Source organism: Necator americanus, chromosome V (genome assembly GCF_031761385.1).
Source record: "Necator americanus strain Aroian chromosome V, whole genome shotgun sequence".
NCBI classification, from domain to species: domain Eukaryota; kingdom Metazoa; phylum Nematoda; class Chromadorea; order Rhabditida; family Ancylostomatidae; genus Necator; species Necator americanus.
In genome coordinates, this window is record NC_087375.1 from 28,686,689 (window position 1) to 28,705,838 (window position 19,150).

Genomic DNA, 19,150 nt, shown 5'->3' on the forward strand with positions numbered 1-19,150 from the left:
GCTCTCGTAAAAGACTAAGTTTGTAGTCTTCCGAGCAGCTTCCGTATCGTCAAACCATGCAAAACATTCGTGACGAAAAATATTAGTGATCGCTGCAAAGAATTAGTTCGCATTATTAGAAATGTTTTCAATTTCACCGCATGCTGCTGAAATCATTCCATCAGCGGATGAAAATGGTTCTAAAAGAGCTCCCATTGAAATTACAGATTTAAATTTCGTTATTGTCAATTCATTCACGCAATTGCTCGCTCTAGTATCAAAATCGCACCCTGCTTGTTATTCCGAAACTGAGAAGCTGTTCTTCTGCGCGTTGTTTCGTTCTTTTCAGAGTTGATTTAGATTTTTTACATACTATTTGCTTGTTCGCTTAGCAGATACGTATGCGTTCTCATCATCCACCTGAACGTTAGCTCAGCTACGTAAAGATTCCTTTCCGGGAAAAATCTAAATTCATTTGATAGGAACCCTTGCGTTACTGAATTCTAACTTCTCAATGTCGTTCGTTTAGCCCGCGCTTTCTCGTTTGTGTGAAAAGATTGGATTTATCTATAATGGAGAAAAGGGTGGGAGAGTGAGAATAAAATCACAAATCCGTCACTATACATGAAACAAAAACAAGGGCATTTTATTTTTGCGTGTTGTAGTGCCACATGCTATGCAGATGAAAAACCGATTTATTCGAAGATTACTGCGATGCTTACATCATTACGTGTACATCAAAGTAACCCATAAGCACTTGTTCAGGCACAAAGTCCACCAGCTGGCGAGCAGGATTTGCCGGATTTGGCGCACGCGCTGCAGGTCTTACCAGTTTCGTAGACATCTCCACCTGCCTCACTGAAAAAAGTGCAAAAGTTCGACCTGTCTAATTTTTGAGAACGAATCAGCTCAGTAGCGAGCATCTTTAACATTTATGCCAAAAAACGTAGCAGTATAATTTGTTTCATGGGTTTTAACATACGGAGAATAGCGACAATCGACGACAATCAGTCCCTGCTTCGCGCAACTTTTAACATAACAACCAACGCTCGTTGTCTTGTCATGGATTACCTTCAATGAAAACGCTGTTATTCACTGTTTCTAACAAATGAGTTGTTTATCGACTAACATTTGCGAGTTGCTTGCCTGAGGCTTTTTTAAGACTTTCATAGCCCATATCATCTCCGAGACCACTGTTTTTCAGGTAACTGAACCATTTCTCAACGGCCTGGAGAAGGTAAATTGTAAAGAGGTGATATACTCTCTTTCAAAACAACCGCCTCAATGAAACAGAAATTTTCAAAACAGTCGTACTACTGAGGCGAAATCTTATCAGGTCTTTTTTAAAGTAACGGAAATTCTTCTAAAAATGGTTCTAATTTAGTAAATTCACCTTATCATCTCTTTTACTTTAAATTAAAACTCCTTTATAAAACAAATACGTCATCTTTTCCATGAAGAGAACGGCTTGCAGAGTAGTGAATTTTTCAAAATGCAAAGCAATGAACTCGTTCTCGCCCAACCTTTTTAACGGCCTCTTCTTCAGACAGTGAGTACTTCTCGCTTGTCCAAAAGCTTTCTCCTGCATAACCCGCATTTTCCGGAGTTGTGAGGCATTTATTCGCGTGTTTTTTCGCCTTTTCTTCTAATGCTTTGTCGTATTGCTGTCAATTACATATGAGGTACCTTTGAAATGTGAATAAAGTAGCTGAGACAACGAAGAAGCCCACCAATTGCATCATTGCCTTCGCCGGTTTCGCATATTTGCTCTTTTTGTCCTCAGCCCATCCTGTGGCCACCAATCTTCTGAAGAAGTTGTTTCCTTTAATTCTTCTTAATACAGTAAATATACCCTTTATTGTACGTTAAACGGTCATGCCTGTAATAATTATGTGAATACAGGGCAACTTCTCTGAAGAGTTCAGTCGATTTGGCGCAGGTTGGACATACTGAGCTTGGCAGCTTAACTGCAACGTTTGGGATAATTAGTTGCTTGGCGCCGCTTTCCGAATAAATTTTCCTTACATTGGGGATTGAAATAATACAATCACGCGGAAGTGACAGGATTATTCCAGAGACATACAAATTTCAAGTTATGGTTCTTTATACTAAATTCATGCTTTTCATTCTCATTCGGTAAATGTTTTTTATATTAAAACAGTGAAACTTTGTAACACTTAAAAAGTAACACGTGTACAATACAGAGCTGAAGAAGTTCACAAACACTTTCTAGTTCTTTGGAACTTCTCCTCTTGGAATTCCTTGAAAATTTCTCACCAGGAGTGAATTCTGACGGGCAAAGGTACGCAATGCAGCCTGTGCAAGTGCATGTTCCTGTAGTTTCAGTGTAAAGGTTCTGGACGGCATTTGCTGCTCCGCTGCAAAATGCTATGCTTGATCCAGTATAAGATAACGAGAAGGCTATTCCCTTACTTTTTGTTATAGAGGCAGACCAAGCTTAATTGTGTAGAAGAGCATGGATAGTATGAGCATGCCACTGCACTAGTTTCAAAGTAAGCCATCTGAAAATAAATGCGTCCTACATGTACAGCAACGGTCTCTTCTCCTAGGAAAACGAACCTGAGAGAACTTGTCATTGTCAGCAACCTTAGCGTTTGTTTCCTGCTTAGCTGCACCGTCGTTCCACCACGTCGTTATTTCGTTCCTAACAGTTTTGGTTGGGTCACATGCATTTTTCACAGCAATCCTTGAAAGAAGAGGGCTAAGAAACAGGCAAGTGAAATAAATTTCGAAAAAAACATTACATTTTCTGGATAGATCCGTAGCCAGTTGGAGCTTTGATTGAGCCACATTTTTTAGCTTCTGTTTGAGCAAGCACTTCTGCATTGTAGTCCCAACTCTACTCGATAGGAAAAATGAGTGAAAATCAAAGCGACTCAATCTTTGAAACATGACAAGCTAGGTCACATGTAAGAAAACAAGTCGAAACCGTTCTTTGAAATTAAAAATCTATAGAAGCAAAAAGTACTGGCAAAGCCTGATGATATCTCTGATGATGTCTCTTGATATAGAATATTCTGCTCTACATGGTAACTGTTTTGACGTTTGAATTTAATTGATTTTAGTTTTTACGGACGATCAAAATACTGCATGTAGAGAAAGAAGCGCCGCTGGTCCTCATCCTCCAAAAAATGTAATTTTGACCGCTGAAACTGGTCCTCCACCGGTTAAGAAATCGTGGTGGATCAAAAGGAAATCCTTCTCCCTAGTTCTTTCTTCAAACCGAAAATGTCAGCAGATCAATTTATTCCGTGCTCACCATTGTTGTTCATTCCGTACATCTGAACGGGTTTCTTCTGTCTTCAATAAATTTTGCAATGCCTCATACTAGTTTGTCTACATTTTATCTTTGTCCGTGTTATCTTTGTATCTTCCTGTACTCTACATTTACCTTTTTTAAATTTCTTATGCCTTAATCTTTCTCACTACAGAGCACACAACGCGCGAGAAGTAACAAGCGTCTTATTATATAGATTAACTGCAAAAAGCAGGTGTCAAAAATAGAGCGTTTTGCTCTTCCTGCTCTTCAATACAATGATCTGAAAAAAAAACAGCACTGATAACATAGCAGTGAGGTTTCTTGTACTAAAGATTATTCACATCGATCAGATTCGCTTCGAATGGGACTCCCTTTTGCAGTGCTCAGATGTCCTCATTATATGTAGTTAGCTTTACATTTCTTGCGATATTTTCCTTAAACAGAGTCAATGACCTATGTTCCTGGAATTTTTTTTTACCAAACTTTATGCCACATATGCAACCCGTTAAAATAAGCACACTCCGCAGTGTGTGCGCCTCTCGTTTCTAACTAGTGCTCAGTTTTGTAGGCGACTTCGAAAGCAGAATGGTTTTCATGCTCTACAGTTCAGTAGTGTATAACAAAAAATAGCTTTCTAATGTTATGGGTTGGGTTTTAACCAAACGTTAGCAACGAAATGAAATTTATGAACCATACACCATTTGACTCGACGATAACTTCACTTTTCGAAGAGAAATTAGATTATTCCGTGAGAAAGTTCGGGATTTCAGAAATCAGCTTTTCTTCTTCATTTGTAACCTTACAATGATAGTGAGAATTTGTGGCGAGAGTGTTTAGCTGTCGAATAATCGAAGAATGGCTTATATTGATTAAGATCGTATAAAGTTGACGTACGAGCTCATTCATGTCTTTGGCACCGTTCAAAGGACCATTTTTCCCCATCTGTTTTCCTGAGGCGAGTGTTCTACGAAAATCGTTATGAAGGTTCAGAACTGTTTTCCTCCATTGATCAGAAATCAGCGAGTTTTTCATACCTAAAAAAGTAGCATAGCTTGTACTACTAAGCAGTGGGTCATAGGTTACAGATATAGTCATTTCCAATCATCATAACACAAATATTTTACAAACAATGTTACTCAAGGAATGTTTGTATGCAGTGGTGAGAACTAACCTGTCATCTTTGCAGTTGCAGTAGCATCTATAGCTGGCACGGTGAAAACAACGATAATAGCAGCCTATAAAATGTATTTGGATTATAGACCATCAAATTTCACAAGGAGAAACTACAGTAGGTGGAATTCAAATACATGGAGCAAATTGTAGATTTGTTTTTACATTTCATTCCTATTTTATTCGTTATTTCCTTTTCTTGTCTCTTTGTTTCTGCAGCGTTAGATGATGATAGTGGTGCTGAAGAGTGAAGAAAAAGAGCAGAACTTTAGGAGACAGATATCTTGTTTTCTAGAAAGAAAAGGAACAATAAACCTTTTAAGAGAGAACTGAGAAGGGCTTGATTTTGGATAACCGAACCTCTTACCGACTGGACTACAGCGCTCCCTCCAAATGCATAGAACTATTCATTTCCTTCTACTTATCTATGCCTAACTTTGCTAAGCAAGATAGTCTCCCACAGCTATCGCTATGTTCTTTGCTTGATACTTATCTCCGAATCTCAGAGGGTTTTTAAGGTTTCAATCTGTAATACCTGCCTACTTATTTAGCCGCCAGCATTGCGAATTGCTGATACTTGCGTTAAAAGAATCACTCGAAGGCTGGGCTATACTTCTAACAGTGGGTGTGAGACTGTTTTTAAAATTTGGAAATGAGAATTCCCATTATTACCACTAAGATTAACACATTTTGATAATTAGATCACACACAACACTGACATTTGTTTGGCACACTGAGTAATGAGTTACATAGAGTCCTAAAAAATTCTTTGAATTTTTGACGGCACATAAACTGCTCTTCAGAGTATGGCTTAGTATCCTCCAACTTTAACAGAAATAGCTATGTTTCCACGTTCTGTAGAACGATTTTTCCGACTAATAAGAACAGCAAACCTTGCTTCGACCTAGTCTCCGCATCTACAACTGGTTTCCAATTCAGATTCAAGTAGATAACGCTAACTTTCTAGACTTACCAGAAGAGTAGCCGCCATTGCTGTTAGCCGCAAACGATGAGTTTGTGGACGCACAAATCCGCTACCTTTTTAAAGGAACAGAAGCAGAAAAAATTGCGTAGGAGGTGACATTCCGCTTCTCAATAGAGGAGCCTGTGAAATCGAGAATATTACTGACAAACTATTGTTTCCAGATGCGGGGATTTCATGTCGTGTGACAGCGAAAATTGATTAAATTTAGTGTTTTCAATAAGGGAGAAACAAATTTAACGTCAAACTTTTCATCTTCCCATGGATGTGACTGCAACTGCTAAAACAACAAAAAAAACCTAAGAAAGTTAGTATGCAGTGAAACCAAAAACGGAAAAGGTAGCCAAAGATTGCTCAGAGGGAGTCTGCCGATACTTTTGGCTTTTGTGTGTTCTTTGGACAACAATACCCTAACTCGAAGTATAGAAATAAACTTCTGTCTATTTGCCTATGATGTATACAAAACAGAAGCTCGATATGTAATCACAAACCAGCTGGGTATGAATACCAGAGAGACTCTCACAAGACGTCTCACCATCTACCTTATGGCAGCGAATTCATGAAGAAGTGTGACATTCTGAACAGAGAATGGCTTGGGAGAGCAAAATTCGCGGAGCTTCTTCCTTTATGGGTGGCTCGAATTAAGATTGACCTACTGACTTGTACATGCTCTATCTCCTTATCAAGACGCAAACCTCTAATCCAACTGCCGTGTAGCCTTCACTGAGCCGTTTAAAATCAAAATGCGACTTATAATAAGTACTGTAGAGAGGGCATCTGTTTTTGTTTGCAGTTGCAATTACATCCATGAAGAAAAGGAAAACGTTTAACTCTGTTAAACGTTTTCCTCTTCTTCATAGATTAAATCTTTTTCTCCTTTACAGAACCACGAAATTCAGTCAATGTAGAGGAGCATTCAGAGCTCGCAAAAATGTGAATATTACCAACTAACTATTGTTTGGGTTGTCATCTCGCTATCGCTCGAAGTGACATCCCCCGCAAACAATAGCTTAGCTTGACAGTAATGTTTGCATTCATGCGAGCTCTTCTATTGAAATGTCAACGTTCAACGCACTGGATGTAACTGCAACTGCAGCACAAAAACAAATGCCCCTTCTACAGTACTGATTATAGGTCGAACATAGATTGCAGCAGGCTCAGTGAAAGCCAAATCGCAGTTGGACTATATGTTTGAGTCGTGATAAGGAGATAGAGCATGCACAAGTCAACCGGTCAATCTTAAGGCTAACAAGTCGTCAAGGAAGCCACATGCCAAAAGCATAGACAGACTCGCTCTGAGCAATCTTTGGCTCCCTTTTCCGTTTTTGGAACTGGCTTCACTGCATACTAACTTAGGTTTTTTTTGTTGTTTTAGCAGTTGCAGTCACATCCATGGGAAGATGAAAACGTTGGACGTCAAATTTGTTTCTCCCTTATTGAAAACACTAAATTTAATCAATTTTCGCTGTCACGCGACATGAAATCCCCGCATCTGAAAACAATAGTTTGTCAGTAATATTCTCGATTTCACAGGCTCCTCTATTGAGAAGCGGAATGTCACCTCCTACGCAATTTTTTCTGCTTCTGTTCCTTTAAAAAGGTAGCGGATTTGTGCGCCCACAAACTCATCGTTTGCGGCTAACAGCAATGGCGGCTACTCTTCTGGTAAGTCTAGAAAGTTAGCGTTATCTACTTGAATCTGAATTGGAAACCTGTTGTAGATGCGGAGACTAGGTCGAAGCAAGGTTTGCTGTTCTTATTAGTCGGAAAAATCGTTCTACAGAACGTGGAAACATAGCTATTTCTGTTAAAGTTGGAGGATACTAAGCCATACTCTAAAGAGCAGTGGATGTGCCGTCAAAAATTCAAAGAATTTTGTAGGACTCTATGTAACTCATTACTCAGTATGCCAAACAAATGTCAGTGTTGTGTGTGATCTAATTATCAAAATGTGTTAATCTTAGTGGTAATAATGGGAATTCCCATTTCCAAATTTTAAAAACAGTCTCACACCCTGTTAGAAGTATAGCCCAGCCTCCGAGTGATTCTTTTAACGCAAGTATCAGCAATTCGCAATGCTGGCGGCTAAATAAGTAGGTAGGTATTACAGATTGAAACCTTAAAAATCTCTGAGATTCCAAGATAAGCATCAAGCAAAGAACAAGGAGATAGCGGAGGTAATGGTCTTGCTGAGCAAAGTTAAGCATAGATGAGTAGAAAGGAAATGAATAGTTCTATGCATGTGGAGGGAGCGCTGTAGCGCAGTCGGTAAGAGGTTCGGTAGTGGCTGCAACATGATCGATCTCGCTCACGGCCGTCCAGCGGTTGTCGTTAAAACGCATCACGTGCCCGGCCCACCTAACTTTGGTTTCTTTGGCATATACGGCAGCGTCTCTGATCTTCGACCGGTGACGTAGACGTGAAGTTCGAATCCCTTCTTTCATTTCGGGTTACTCTTAGCATCACCCTTTCAATTACGCGTTCTGTGACGCTGATCGCATTTTCCTCCTGCTCGCAAAACGCCGACGCTTCTGAAGCGTAGGTCAAAGCAGGAAGAACGGTGGTGTTGAAGGGGGGAGCACGGAGTCGGGTGTTCTTGGTCCTCTTCACTACATCCTCGATGCTCTTGAATGCTCCCCAAGCTGCTCGTATCCTTCTGCCCACCTTGGAGTTCAGGTCGTTCATCATGCTGATTTCCAGACCTAGATATACATACCTGGAGCATTCAGATATGTTCATTTCGTTGAGCGTGAATGGGCTTCGGAAACCCATCCGTTTTTCGTCTTGTCTATGTTCAGCCGAAGAGTGATACTTCTACAGGTTTCATCAAATTCGGCCAGCATCCGCTCCGTCTGTTTGATGCTTGTTCTTATAAGAACGGTGTTATCAGCGAAACGAAGATGGCGTATTTCATTCCATTCCAATCCTCGCATCACGTTCTCGAGAGTGGCACTGAATATTTTGAATGAAATTGTGTCAACTTAACGAACCTTCTCTTCACGTTTTTAAATAATCTGTTTGCCAAATCATATCTTGTGGGATCTCGAGGCGTTTGAGAGAGTAGATTAAACGTGTCTTTGATTTTTCCAGGCTCTGAAGAAGGCGACGACGCCGAAACGTTAGCCAGAATAAAGATCAATAACAATCTTGGTTCTGCTTAAAAAGTAGTACACATTCAAACTCTATGATGCCAAGTTTCAAAAAAGGTCCAACTTTGAACGTCTCTGGATAGTTGAAGGTAAAAGATCGTTAGAGTAATGCAAAGGGCCGAAAATGGCCATTCTGTGTGCACATGCGGCACATGCGGCAGTTGACATATGAGAACTCGTATGCTATCGTTCAGAATGTTCCAAATGGCGGTTGGAAAAGGGCTTTAATGTGACTGTTTTCCATTTATGAATTAAATTTTTACTATTGAAAATGGGTACTCAAAGGAGTTTTCCACCATATTTATACATTAATTATTACATATGCATATAAATGTACAATCCACGTTGCGCGTTACACTCTCGAATAAAGCGATCGAGGACCCATTCCTCAGGGGCTGATAGGGTCCCTTTCTTTCTGCTTTTTGTTTGTTTTTCTTTCTTGTGGAACAGTATGTACGTGACTAGAACTAGCAGCAGAATCCTTTTCAGTTTGTTCTGCTCCTATGGTGCCTCTAAGGCTTCATTTTATAGCGACAAGATCTTGGCCTAATTTTTTCTTCTTTTTTTGATTGCGCATGATTCTCATTCCCCACTGCTTCTTATGATTTGTAGTGAGAAGCCAATTATCCACAATTACACCAAAAACTGTCAGCCTATCCATCACCTACAAAAAGAAATTTTAGAGGCGCCTCAACAGGAAAAAACCATAAAACTGTTGGAAAAGTGTCCTTCTAAAGTACGAAGAGAAAAACCAGAGGAAGAGAAAACAAAGAATCAAGGGGTGGGAGCAGCTTTATCTCGCCATTGTTATTTTGATTAGTCTGGACCCACCCTATGCATATATGGAATAAGAATAAACTGAGTAACATACTTGTATTAAAGCATCCAAAGTTGCCACTGAATTCGACACACTGACCAGTAGCGCAGACTACTGCTGCACACAGCTCTAAAACGGAAGATGACTGCATCATTGAACATCTTCTAATCTCAAAAATCATGAAAAAGTCAATTTAAAGTATAGACCTGACAAGACAACACATCGTGGTCCGTCATCGAGAACTTCACAATATTCTCCTTCTGGACACTCGAGTAAAGCGCACGATGATTTACTTTCTTGAGAAGGGGCTGAAATGTGCTCCATCTATTTCGTTGATACTTCGTTCAGAGAAAAAAAGCATTTGCCGCGTTGGAACCTAGTATAATATAACTTCAGCAAAGATTGTGCTACCTTATAATTATTAGTGTGGTTTAAATAATTGTGGAATTTATGCAAGTTTTCTTTCAAACCCTTCAGTTTTCACCTAGTTGTGATGAATTTTCGGACCACCACGGAAAGAAGTACAAATAAACGTTCCTGAATGAGATAATTTTTGATTTTCCCTAGAAAGTATCATAAGGGTGAAGTAAAAGGAGAAACTGTCTGGCGTTAATCAATCCGGTTGGGACGCGCCACTGCGTTCACTTCAATTCAGAATCGTTCGAGGATTCCGATCGTGTAATTGGCCTGACAATGACTTACGGGGGTAGCTGATTTGTCAGATCAGTGTTTTAGACAACTCTGGAACCAATTTATCGACCCCGGAAGGATGAAAGGTTTGGTGAAATGCGGAAAATAAAATTGGGAAAAGTGAAGACTTTCCAACTTTCGAAGAAAAACTTCCGATTTCGCATTTCTCCTCTTTTCAAAGAGGTACGTTGGAATTCCCAAGGCAGAAATACGCTGAAACTCCCTAATTTTTGGAACCTGAACTCATAACTCAGCTCATTCCTGATCCTTAAGCTGTAAATTTCGAGATACAGTACCTTTATGGCGTATGGGATTTTGGATGATGTGATGTAACCAAAAAGTAAAACTCTCGACCTGCACCAAACACGCATTTGGGATTCCCGTTGACGACTTCACAGTGATACCCGGCCAAACATGCTGGAGGATTCTTTGTATTCTTGCAGGTGAGAGGTGGAATTCGCTTGGCTTCTCCATCATCTGACATCGAATAACTCTCGTTCATTGAGATTATTTAAATGCTTAGATACTGGACTTTTAGATACTGTCTTGATACAGAAAAAACATTTTAGAACAATTTTGTGATATATACATACTTACATATTAGGTCAAATATCAAAATTTATAGTTCTTGCAAAACCACATAGCTTGAAAGAGAGTGCAAGAAAAGAAACAAGAAAAGAAAAGAAATTACAAGGAAAGCATTGTTCCAACGATAAAACTGTACTTTGACGACCCCAGATCAAAACAAACGGCCATACATGCAAAAATACAAAAAAATAATTTATTGTTGTTGATTTCTTAGGTTATTTTCACTCTTTAGGACGTTTGTTGTTCTCAAAATAATCGCTATACAGCTTTTTTGGCGGAATGACTCCTTGGTTGCTCTGGAAGTTCCAAGAATACAAAAATCACTGCAGTCCTGTACGGACCAAATAGATCGATGATGCTGGAGGGAAATTACCTCGGTCCGGTGCACATTTCATTCCTGTGCTCGTGTCTTCACAATGGTATCCAGGAAGACAATCAATATCAACCACAGCACAAGTAGGGTTCAGAGCTAAAACAACAAGATCCATTATATCCCACTTCGCACTTTCCTGGATCAGTCACATAGAAAACAACTTAGTTAGAGTCCGTGGTACGTTAATTCTTCAGTCCTTTAACGGCATCACCCCACGAATCTGAAGTGGTACGGACTTCCGGTGGAGTATTGGTATACATGAGCGTAGATCATCGAGGGAAAGGAGATTCCGTTCATTTCTTCCTAACTGCCGTAGAAAACGGCTCGGAAGATACGGCTTCGAGCGCTCCGGCGCACTATTTCCTACCAGGAGCTCGATTGGAGCGCGCCAGTCCTGTGCGGCGCCGCATCTTCCGGAACCTTTTTACGGCAATTAGGAAGAATAGGACGGAATCACGCCCCTCTCCTTAATCTACGATTCCGTATACGAATAATCCACCTGAAATCAGTACCATCTCAGATGCGTGGGGTGATGCCCTTAAGATGATGTGAAATAACCCTTCAGCCGCTTCGATTCTGTCACAGAAAATTGTCTTCTGTGTAGTTGTCTACTTTTTGACTACAGCTGGACAATGGAATGTGAAAGAGTTGAAGAGAAAATTCGCATTCTGCTTTCTACCTTTTCAGAAGAGAAACCAAAATGAGAAGATGTTTTCCCACTTAATACGGAACAATAAAATCAAATAATTCTATCAGAAAATGGACAATGTGATAGATAATAAGTTACGCATAAGTAAATGCCGAACAATTTTTCTTAATGCAAAACCAAAGGTCTGTTTTAAGTAGTAAATTTGATCGAAGTGATTGTTTCTTCCTCAATGTGTGGTGCTCTTCTTGTTAAAGCGCCCAGTTGTAGAGGAACTCCTATTCCAAAATATAGCACTGACCTTCAAAATATAAGCGCATTCGTGCTCAATTCGCCTGTTTCCGCGGAAATTGGCGTGGGAAACCCCCTTGTGTGCGCATTTCGCTACGAGGCACCTCATAACGCGCCAACGTGTACTCGTGCCAGATTCCTTAACAGGATGTCCATTCATTTTGCTTGAATGGGCTCATTGACTTCCATCCTCTCGCTCGCGAATGCGGCGAGAAGTGAAGCGCCTCATAAGAAATTCGAAAACCGGGCGTCTCCCACGCTCCTCTTTTTCAAAACGATTATGGGGAATTGACCATGGACGCGCTCAAACTCATTTTCAACACCACTAACCCTGTCTGTTTTATGGATACACACCAACATCGTCAATTCCGTGGTATACTGTTTTTAAAATGTAGCATTAACCTCATACATAGAGAGACACTACAAAATTGTATTTCGTAGAGAGGAAGGCGGAAGACATGAGATTTTTTGTTCATTAAGCGAGAAAATTATATCCTCTTATAATTAATTAACTTAATTATATCCTATAATTATATCCTGCACATAAATTGGCCCAAAAATTACATTAATGTCACCCTCGAAATATTACAGAAAAGAAACATACCCAGAATATCTCTGTGGACAGTCCCACGCTGTTCACGAGACGTCCAGGGCGTGCAAGCGAGGATGCGTGACTAATCGTTTTCTAATTTTTGGTCTTAAAAACTGTCGCCCTGATGTTACTAGCCCCTAAGGTGAACTGTAGGTGTCACGATTTCATTGTTAGCGCCGGCTCATTTTGCGCCAGCGGTGAAACTCGGCTATGAGATCTTTCTCGAGTCAATGTCAAGAGATTTTCTTTTAATTTTCACATTAATCTAACGCTGCACTGCTGCTCCAATGTTCCGGGAGTGACGTAATAGCGCAGTCTCAGGCTGTTGTGTAGAAAAAAGGATAATATATGTATATGTATGTAGAAAATATGTAGAAAAAAAGCCTATCCAGTCGCAATTTGGAACTTTAGTGAGCCTATGTGGCGCCAGTCATCGCACATTTCTACAAGTCTCTAATGCTCTAACGTTTAACAGATTTCTGAAGAACTTAATTACAATAGATCGTTACTCCGTAATGAACTATTGTCATAAAGTGGGAAAACGGACACTGGTTCGTAAATTTGTAGCGCTTAGCCTATCTGAGTACAATGAAAATAAATGTGTCAACAATCGCTACGTTTGTTTTTCATAAAATTCTATTGAGAAGACCCACCAGTGTCAGACAAACACTGCGGTTGTCCAGAAACTGTTTCACAGTGATGTCCTGGAGAGCAGAGGAACGAAACTCAGTTAGACGGCTTAGGGAGGTTTCCTTCAGCTGGAAGTTAAAAAAACGTTCACTATTTAGATGAAAGAGTTCACAGTTGCGCTCTCAGCAGTCAAACCAAACTCAGTGTCTCCGTCTTCGTAGGTGTTTTCGAGCACTTTTTCCTGTTAATGCATTTCCCGTTTTTGCGCACGAAACCAGGTCGACATTGACACGAAGGTGGACCACAGGAATTCTTGCAAGTCTGCAATTTTCCAAAGGTGTTCGAGGAAAAAACTGACAGATTTCAACAAATGCTGTGCTTATCGCTTACTTCAGTTGTTGACTCACAAGTCGGTTCACACCCAGAGGAGCACAGTAGAAAAACCTCGTCCACGGGACATGCTGGAAGAGATCTCTCATAAGAAAATTTCAAAACTTGAACGGTATTCAATGTGAATAAGCCTACTTGTATTGTAGCAGCTTGCTTCCCCTTTATATTCCAAGCATTCGGTATCTTCGGAGCAGCGAATGGAGTTACATGTTCCTAAACTCAAATGGGTCACAAAATCTTATGAAATAAATAAAGGATAATAAAAACAAGAGTTCCACTTCTGCCTAGCGCCAAATGGTTTTTCCTTACAACAGCCGGTCTCTGAAATTGCTGTTTGAAAAAATCTCCGGCTAAAATCCATAACTTCGTGTCTCCTATCGAGTCAGGGATTATCCTTATTCAAAGAACAATATATTCGGAACTGTCACGAGGAAAGGTTAAAATAGGCAAATTCTGAGACTCCGTTCTTCTTTGGAGCTCGGCTAGGAATTCGCTATAATCTCTACAAAAAATTGCAACTATGGCGACTGGAAAGGAACGAAGACTAGTAGCTGTATATTTTTTCACGTTATATGATTTTATCGTGCATTTTGCGCACCTGAGAATTATTCCCGAGCTAAATCTCCACAAAAAAATGAAAGAACAAATTTGTTCAAATGTAGTGTTATCCGTTTATTTATCGAACTCAAAAACGAAAATTGAAGCATTCCATGAAGAAGAACGAATTTAAAAGAAAAAGTCGAGCTGCAATCCTGCACATCTATCATGATCCTGTACTACACAGTGTTTGACTCCAATTTCATACAGTTTGTGTTCGCTTGACTTAAAATCAAGACCAGGAACCATTTCAAGTCATTATCAGCACGATACTGTTAGAAGTTTCCAGAAAATTTCATTTGTTTGATCCTCACAATATTTTGATAAAGAACAGTTATTGTGCCTTAGATCGATATTAATTTGAACGCACTTTGAAAGGAAACTCCAGAAATTTCCAGAGAAAAAACCCACACTTTTGAGCATCAAATGGAATAATGGACGACTCACTCATGTTCCCAATCTTTTCGGAATTTGGGGTTTGCTTGGATCTCTTTTCTCTGTGCATGTATCATTGGGGGCACGTAGCAACTCAAACCTAAGGGCCATTTTCGAGATTTTTCATAGACTGGCGGAATTTTCGGGAACTTGTGCACCTTTTCCATTATACGTTATATCGTACATTTGCAGCAAGGACATTACGATATGATATTTATTATTATGCAATTTTCAAACTTTTGAACGTTTAAACTGCTCCATGTGCCACTTACCATGAACTTTGTCTTGTGAACTACTCACGAAACAATGATGAGGCGTTGCGAAGAAACATAACAAAAGAATAGTCTGGAATAATTCCTAACTCAATTAAAAAAAAAGAAGTTATATAGTCTTACTTAAATATAACTCTTGATACTCACTACGACATTCCGCCGCTGAAGGAGAAACTGATCCATAGCTGAGAGAAGCGATCGTAGTAGTTTATATGAGTTTTATAAGCAGCGCGATCAGGGTCAAGGCGCATCGACTGGTTTCCTACGAACCGACCAGTGACAGTAATGTAAGAAGTACACGGACAAGTGGGGTACAGTCTTGAAATTTCCACAAAACTTTTGGAAAACTTTGAACTGCGAAATGAAATAAATTTCAGATATAAATTGAATTATTTCTGAAATGAATTTAAATTCAGGTAGTTCATATAGGTCTTTTGAAAATATTTCATAATATGGTAAATGTTAAATGTTATTTACTAACAGAATTTGGTGAACAATCCGTTTTTTGTTCTACTTTTTATTGGTAGATACACATCACAAATATAGGCAGAGAAATCTTTAACTCCATGGGAGAACAACAACTCGAACTTGTTCGGAAATAATCGCATCACAAGAAATCAGTAACTTGAAGTTTTCACGGGGATAATTTCTAAAAGAGTCCGCCAAGAACCACCAATTGGTTTTAAATTTGTGGTTTGCAAAGGTGCTCAACAATGATCGTCTTATGATTTCAGCGCAGAATGTTTTCAATATCTGTGCTATCTTCACTCAACCTACGCAACAGCCTCTGCGTGTACGTGAGGCTCCACTTTTCTTTAAAAACTTGGCGTTGATCAACCTCTATGAGACGCATCAACGCGTTCGACTTCAATTCAGGATCTTTTGAGATTTGTAGACACGTCCGCGACGTATACAGAGACGCGAGGGAACAAGCCGATGTATCAATTCAGTGTTTTTATCCTCCCAGACAAATTAGTTACCGACTTATCGACCCCGTAGAAATGAAGGGTGGCCTGTTTGGCCTGGAGTGGTCGTTGCGACTTTTTACGACTCTCCAGCCTTCCCCGGTTAGGCAGAAATTAAATGATAGTCTGCGATCGGAATTAGGGAAATCGTTTACAAAGGTTGCTCCAAATCACTGCTTCACTGACATTTGTGCAATATTGGTTTCTACACAGGTATAAATCTAAATATTGAAACTTATTCTTCTTTATCATATAGAAATCTTTGAGGCAAATGTTCAGGTAAAAAACGACTTAGTTGCACGGCACACATCGCATCAACGAGCGAGCGTCCCAGGTTCGATAAGTTCTCCTCGCCAGCCTATTCAAGTTCAACTTATTGAATATATTGCTAAGAGGGACGAAACGTGTATATAAAAGTGCATTCTAACGCATCTCGTGGGAAGTAAAGCAATTTCCATGCCATTTCTTTCGAAAACCTCGAACAGATGAGCGGAATCACGTGGTTCTTCTCACTCTAAGACCCCATGTAGAAGCTTTCTGTGAGAAATCCATAACACGTCAGATTCATGGTATGCTGCCTCTAAACGAGTCCTCGATTGGTGCTGTAGAGGAGCCGTTAATTTTGGACTATCATTTCGGATATCTTCGGAATCACATGAAACTTTATTTGATCATCCAGAGATACCAGGTCTGGAGCGGGAGAGGTGATCCCACGCCACCGCTCTGTACTAGTGCGAATCTGCTCGGAGGGTGCGGCACTAGTTGCTCTGATGATAGCATGATGATGAGAATATCTGATAGGATCATTCTCTGCTGCAGGGCCAGATAATCCAAATAGCGTCCTCACCTGTTTACTCTCAATGCCGCTCATGCCTATCTCGAGCCGACGAGTGAAGTGTCCAGTCACCTTGGCCGAGTAAGGCCGACAGTTTTGTTTACATTACAATCATTGTCAATTCGTTGAACATAACAATGTTCCATGAGGGGAGGATGTGGTGTAGCGGCTAGAGGTTCCGCTTCCTGCACGATCGATCGGAGGTTCGAATTCGCCCTAGTGCTCACCATGCCTTTCATCCCTCCGGGGTCGATAAATTGATACCAGACTTGTCTGGGAGGATAAAAGCACTGACTTGACACATCGGCTAGCCACCGCAAGTCATTGTATAGGCCAGATACACGTTCGTAAACCTCAAACGATTCTGAATTGAAGTGAACGTGGTGGCGCATCCCAAGCGGATTGATTAGCGCCAGAAACATTAACTTTTAACAATGTTCCATACAAAAAGTGAAGGTGACTCTTAAGCCCCTTGAAAAAAAAAAACTTGAGAATGTTAGAAACAGCAAGATCTGTTTCTGGTGATATATAAGGTGCGAACCTAATATAATAATAGCAGTAAAAAAAATTAAGAAGAATATTTGTTGGGTTGTAACAGCGGCTGCAACACGCTGGTAAGCGGTTCTGATTTGGTCGATGGTTTGAAACCGCTACAGGTCATTCAAGCCTTTCATCCATCCGCGACCTATAAATTGTTAAGAGACTCATCTGGAAGGATAAAAAGAATGTCTTCATTCATAGTCTGACTCCGTAAATCATTGCGTACAAATCTTGTAGGATTTTGACTGACTTAAGCATCGTAGAGGAGTTAATCAGTGCCGAGCACTTTTTTATTTATCCACCCATCTAAACAAAAGGAAAGAAGGACAACCAACGAAAAATAGCTTATAGCTTGAGGATCGTCCGCAATGAACGTCAATACAATATCATCAATCATTAACCTCGAATGTGCGCGTTGGGTTGGGAGATTTGTTCCATACGCTCCGCTTTCCGCTTTTTTAGACTCCATTAGAAACAATTTTTTAGAATACAAGAAAACAGTTGATCACTTACATCCTCTTGTTTACTCTCGGCAGCAATGTTTGGTAATTAGCAGTTTCAAATAAGTACCAACGATTGTTTCCTTTCTTGTAAGTGACAGTGAACAGCTTATGGTATATGACCAATTCTATGTTTATTTATTCATAAAACTCAGAAAAATGACACAACAAGAACCAAATGAACTTGCGAGATAATTCAACACAATGCTGTGTTCCTGTTCGCTAATAGAAATCCTCAATATGTTATTAAAGGCATCACCCCACGAATCTGGAGTGGTGCGGATTTCCGGTGGAGTATTCGTATACGGGGTCGTAGATTATGGGGAAGAGATTGATTCCGTTCATTTCTTCCTAATTGCCGTAGAAAAGGGGTCAGAAGATACTGCTCCGACCGTTCCGGTGCACTATTTTGGTGCAAGGAGTTCGATTGGAGCGCGCCAGCCCTGTGCGGCGCAGCATCTTCCGGGCCGTTTTTTACAGCAATTAAGGAGAAATGGACGGAACCGCACCCCCTCTCCATAATCTATTCTACTATTACGAATACTCCACCTGAAATCCTCACCACCTCAGGTTCGTGGTATGCTGCCTTTAATCTAGGAAAAAAAATGTTAGTGATGAGAAGTATTTTCGTGTCCTTCATTCTTCTCATAGATGTGTTGTATGTAAGGCATCACACCACGAAATTGACGATATTGGGGGCTCTCCTCACAAATAAAGAGTTAGAGGTATATACTATGAAGATGAGCGTGACCATACTCAACTTCCTAACCGTCCTTAAAAAACCCCTCGAGTTAGAGTTTTGCTGAAATGTAGTTTTTTGGGGAGAGGGCTCAACTACGCCCTTGTTCCTAGAAGTTCTGGAAGCTAACTCCTAGTTTTTTCTCTTGGTAGCTTTACCCTATATGCAAGAGTCCAGGACATGTCATCTCGCAGAAGACGAATCCTCCGTCTGGCCATTGTAACATCAAATCATAAGGGCAAAATTGGGATTAATTACTGCAATGAATTCCGTAACATGATCAAACCGCAGACAGCGCTATCTCACTCCGTGATTCTATGTAAAAAAAAGCTGAGTAGATATTCTTTCGCGCGTTGTAGCGTTCTCGTTTTATGGGGACCATTTGGTTGCTTTGTCAGCAGGTCCCGTCATTCAGCTGAAGTTTCCGGGAAATATCCAAACTAAACTGATAACAATCCTTTGGTTAATCAATTACTTAAGACACGTTCATAAGTGCGATTATGGTGGAACAGTGACAAGAAGGGCCAATTCCGTCAATATATATGGAAAGAAAATGAAGCCATCTTATTATATTGGGTTGCATTGTTAGATATCAAACAAGTGAAAAAAAACCATTCATTTGAGGATTATGGATGTGATGGATTTGCTTACAGCATTTCGCAAACATTAAAATAATCTGTTAGCATGTGC

At 40.1% G+C, this 19,150-nt stretch overlaps 2 protein-coding genes across 3 annotated transcripts; both read right to left on the minus strand.

The window, feature by feature from the left end:
* Positions 1–740: 740 nt before the first annotated feature.
* RB195_015526 (uncharacterized protein) lies at positions 741–15,064 on the minus strand (the record flags this gene model as incomplete). 2 transcript variants are annotated; one of them, XM_064206274.1, is made up of 21 exons in its annotated part: positions 741–837; positions 962–1,050; positions 1,109–1,207; positions 1,503–1,643; positions 1,710–1,785; positions 1,859–1,946; positions 2,257–2,357; positions 2,413–2,501; positions 2,560–2,686; positions 2,745–2,839; positions 4,154–4,293; positions 4,431–4,494; positions 7,890–8,113; positions 9,432–9,506; positions 9,584–9,685; positions 11,029–11,164; positions 13,211–13,315; positions 13,383–13,508; positions 13,595–13,648; positions 13,713–13,790; positions 15,029–15,064. In XM_064206274.1, 21 exons carry the CDS (start codon positions 15,062–15,064, stop codon positions 741–743), a joined length of 2,142 nt encoding a protein of 713 aa, XP_064062155.1. The 2 variants fall into 2 exon arrangements, with proteins under 2 accessions (XP_064062155.1, XP_064062156.1); XM_064206275.1 differs by lacking the exons at positions 7,890–8,113; positions 9,432–9,506; positions 9,584–9,685; ... (4 more) ...; positions 13,713–13,790; positions 15,029–15,064 and adding an exon at positions 5,403–5,420.
* On the minus strand, positions 7,770–8,099 carry RB195_015527 (uncharacterized protein; the record flags this gene model as incomplete). The annotated part of the gene is made up of 1 exon (XM_064206276.1): positions 7,770–8,099. The coding sequence occupies one exon, from the start codon at positions 8,097–8,099 to the stop codon at positions 7,770–7,772; it is 330 nt and encodes a 109-aa protein (XP_064062157.1).
* Positions 15,065–19,150: the final 4,086 nt, after the last annotated feature.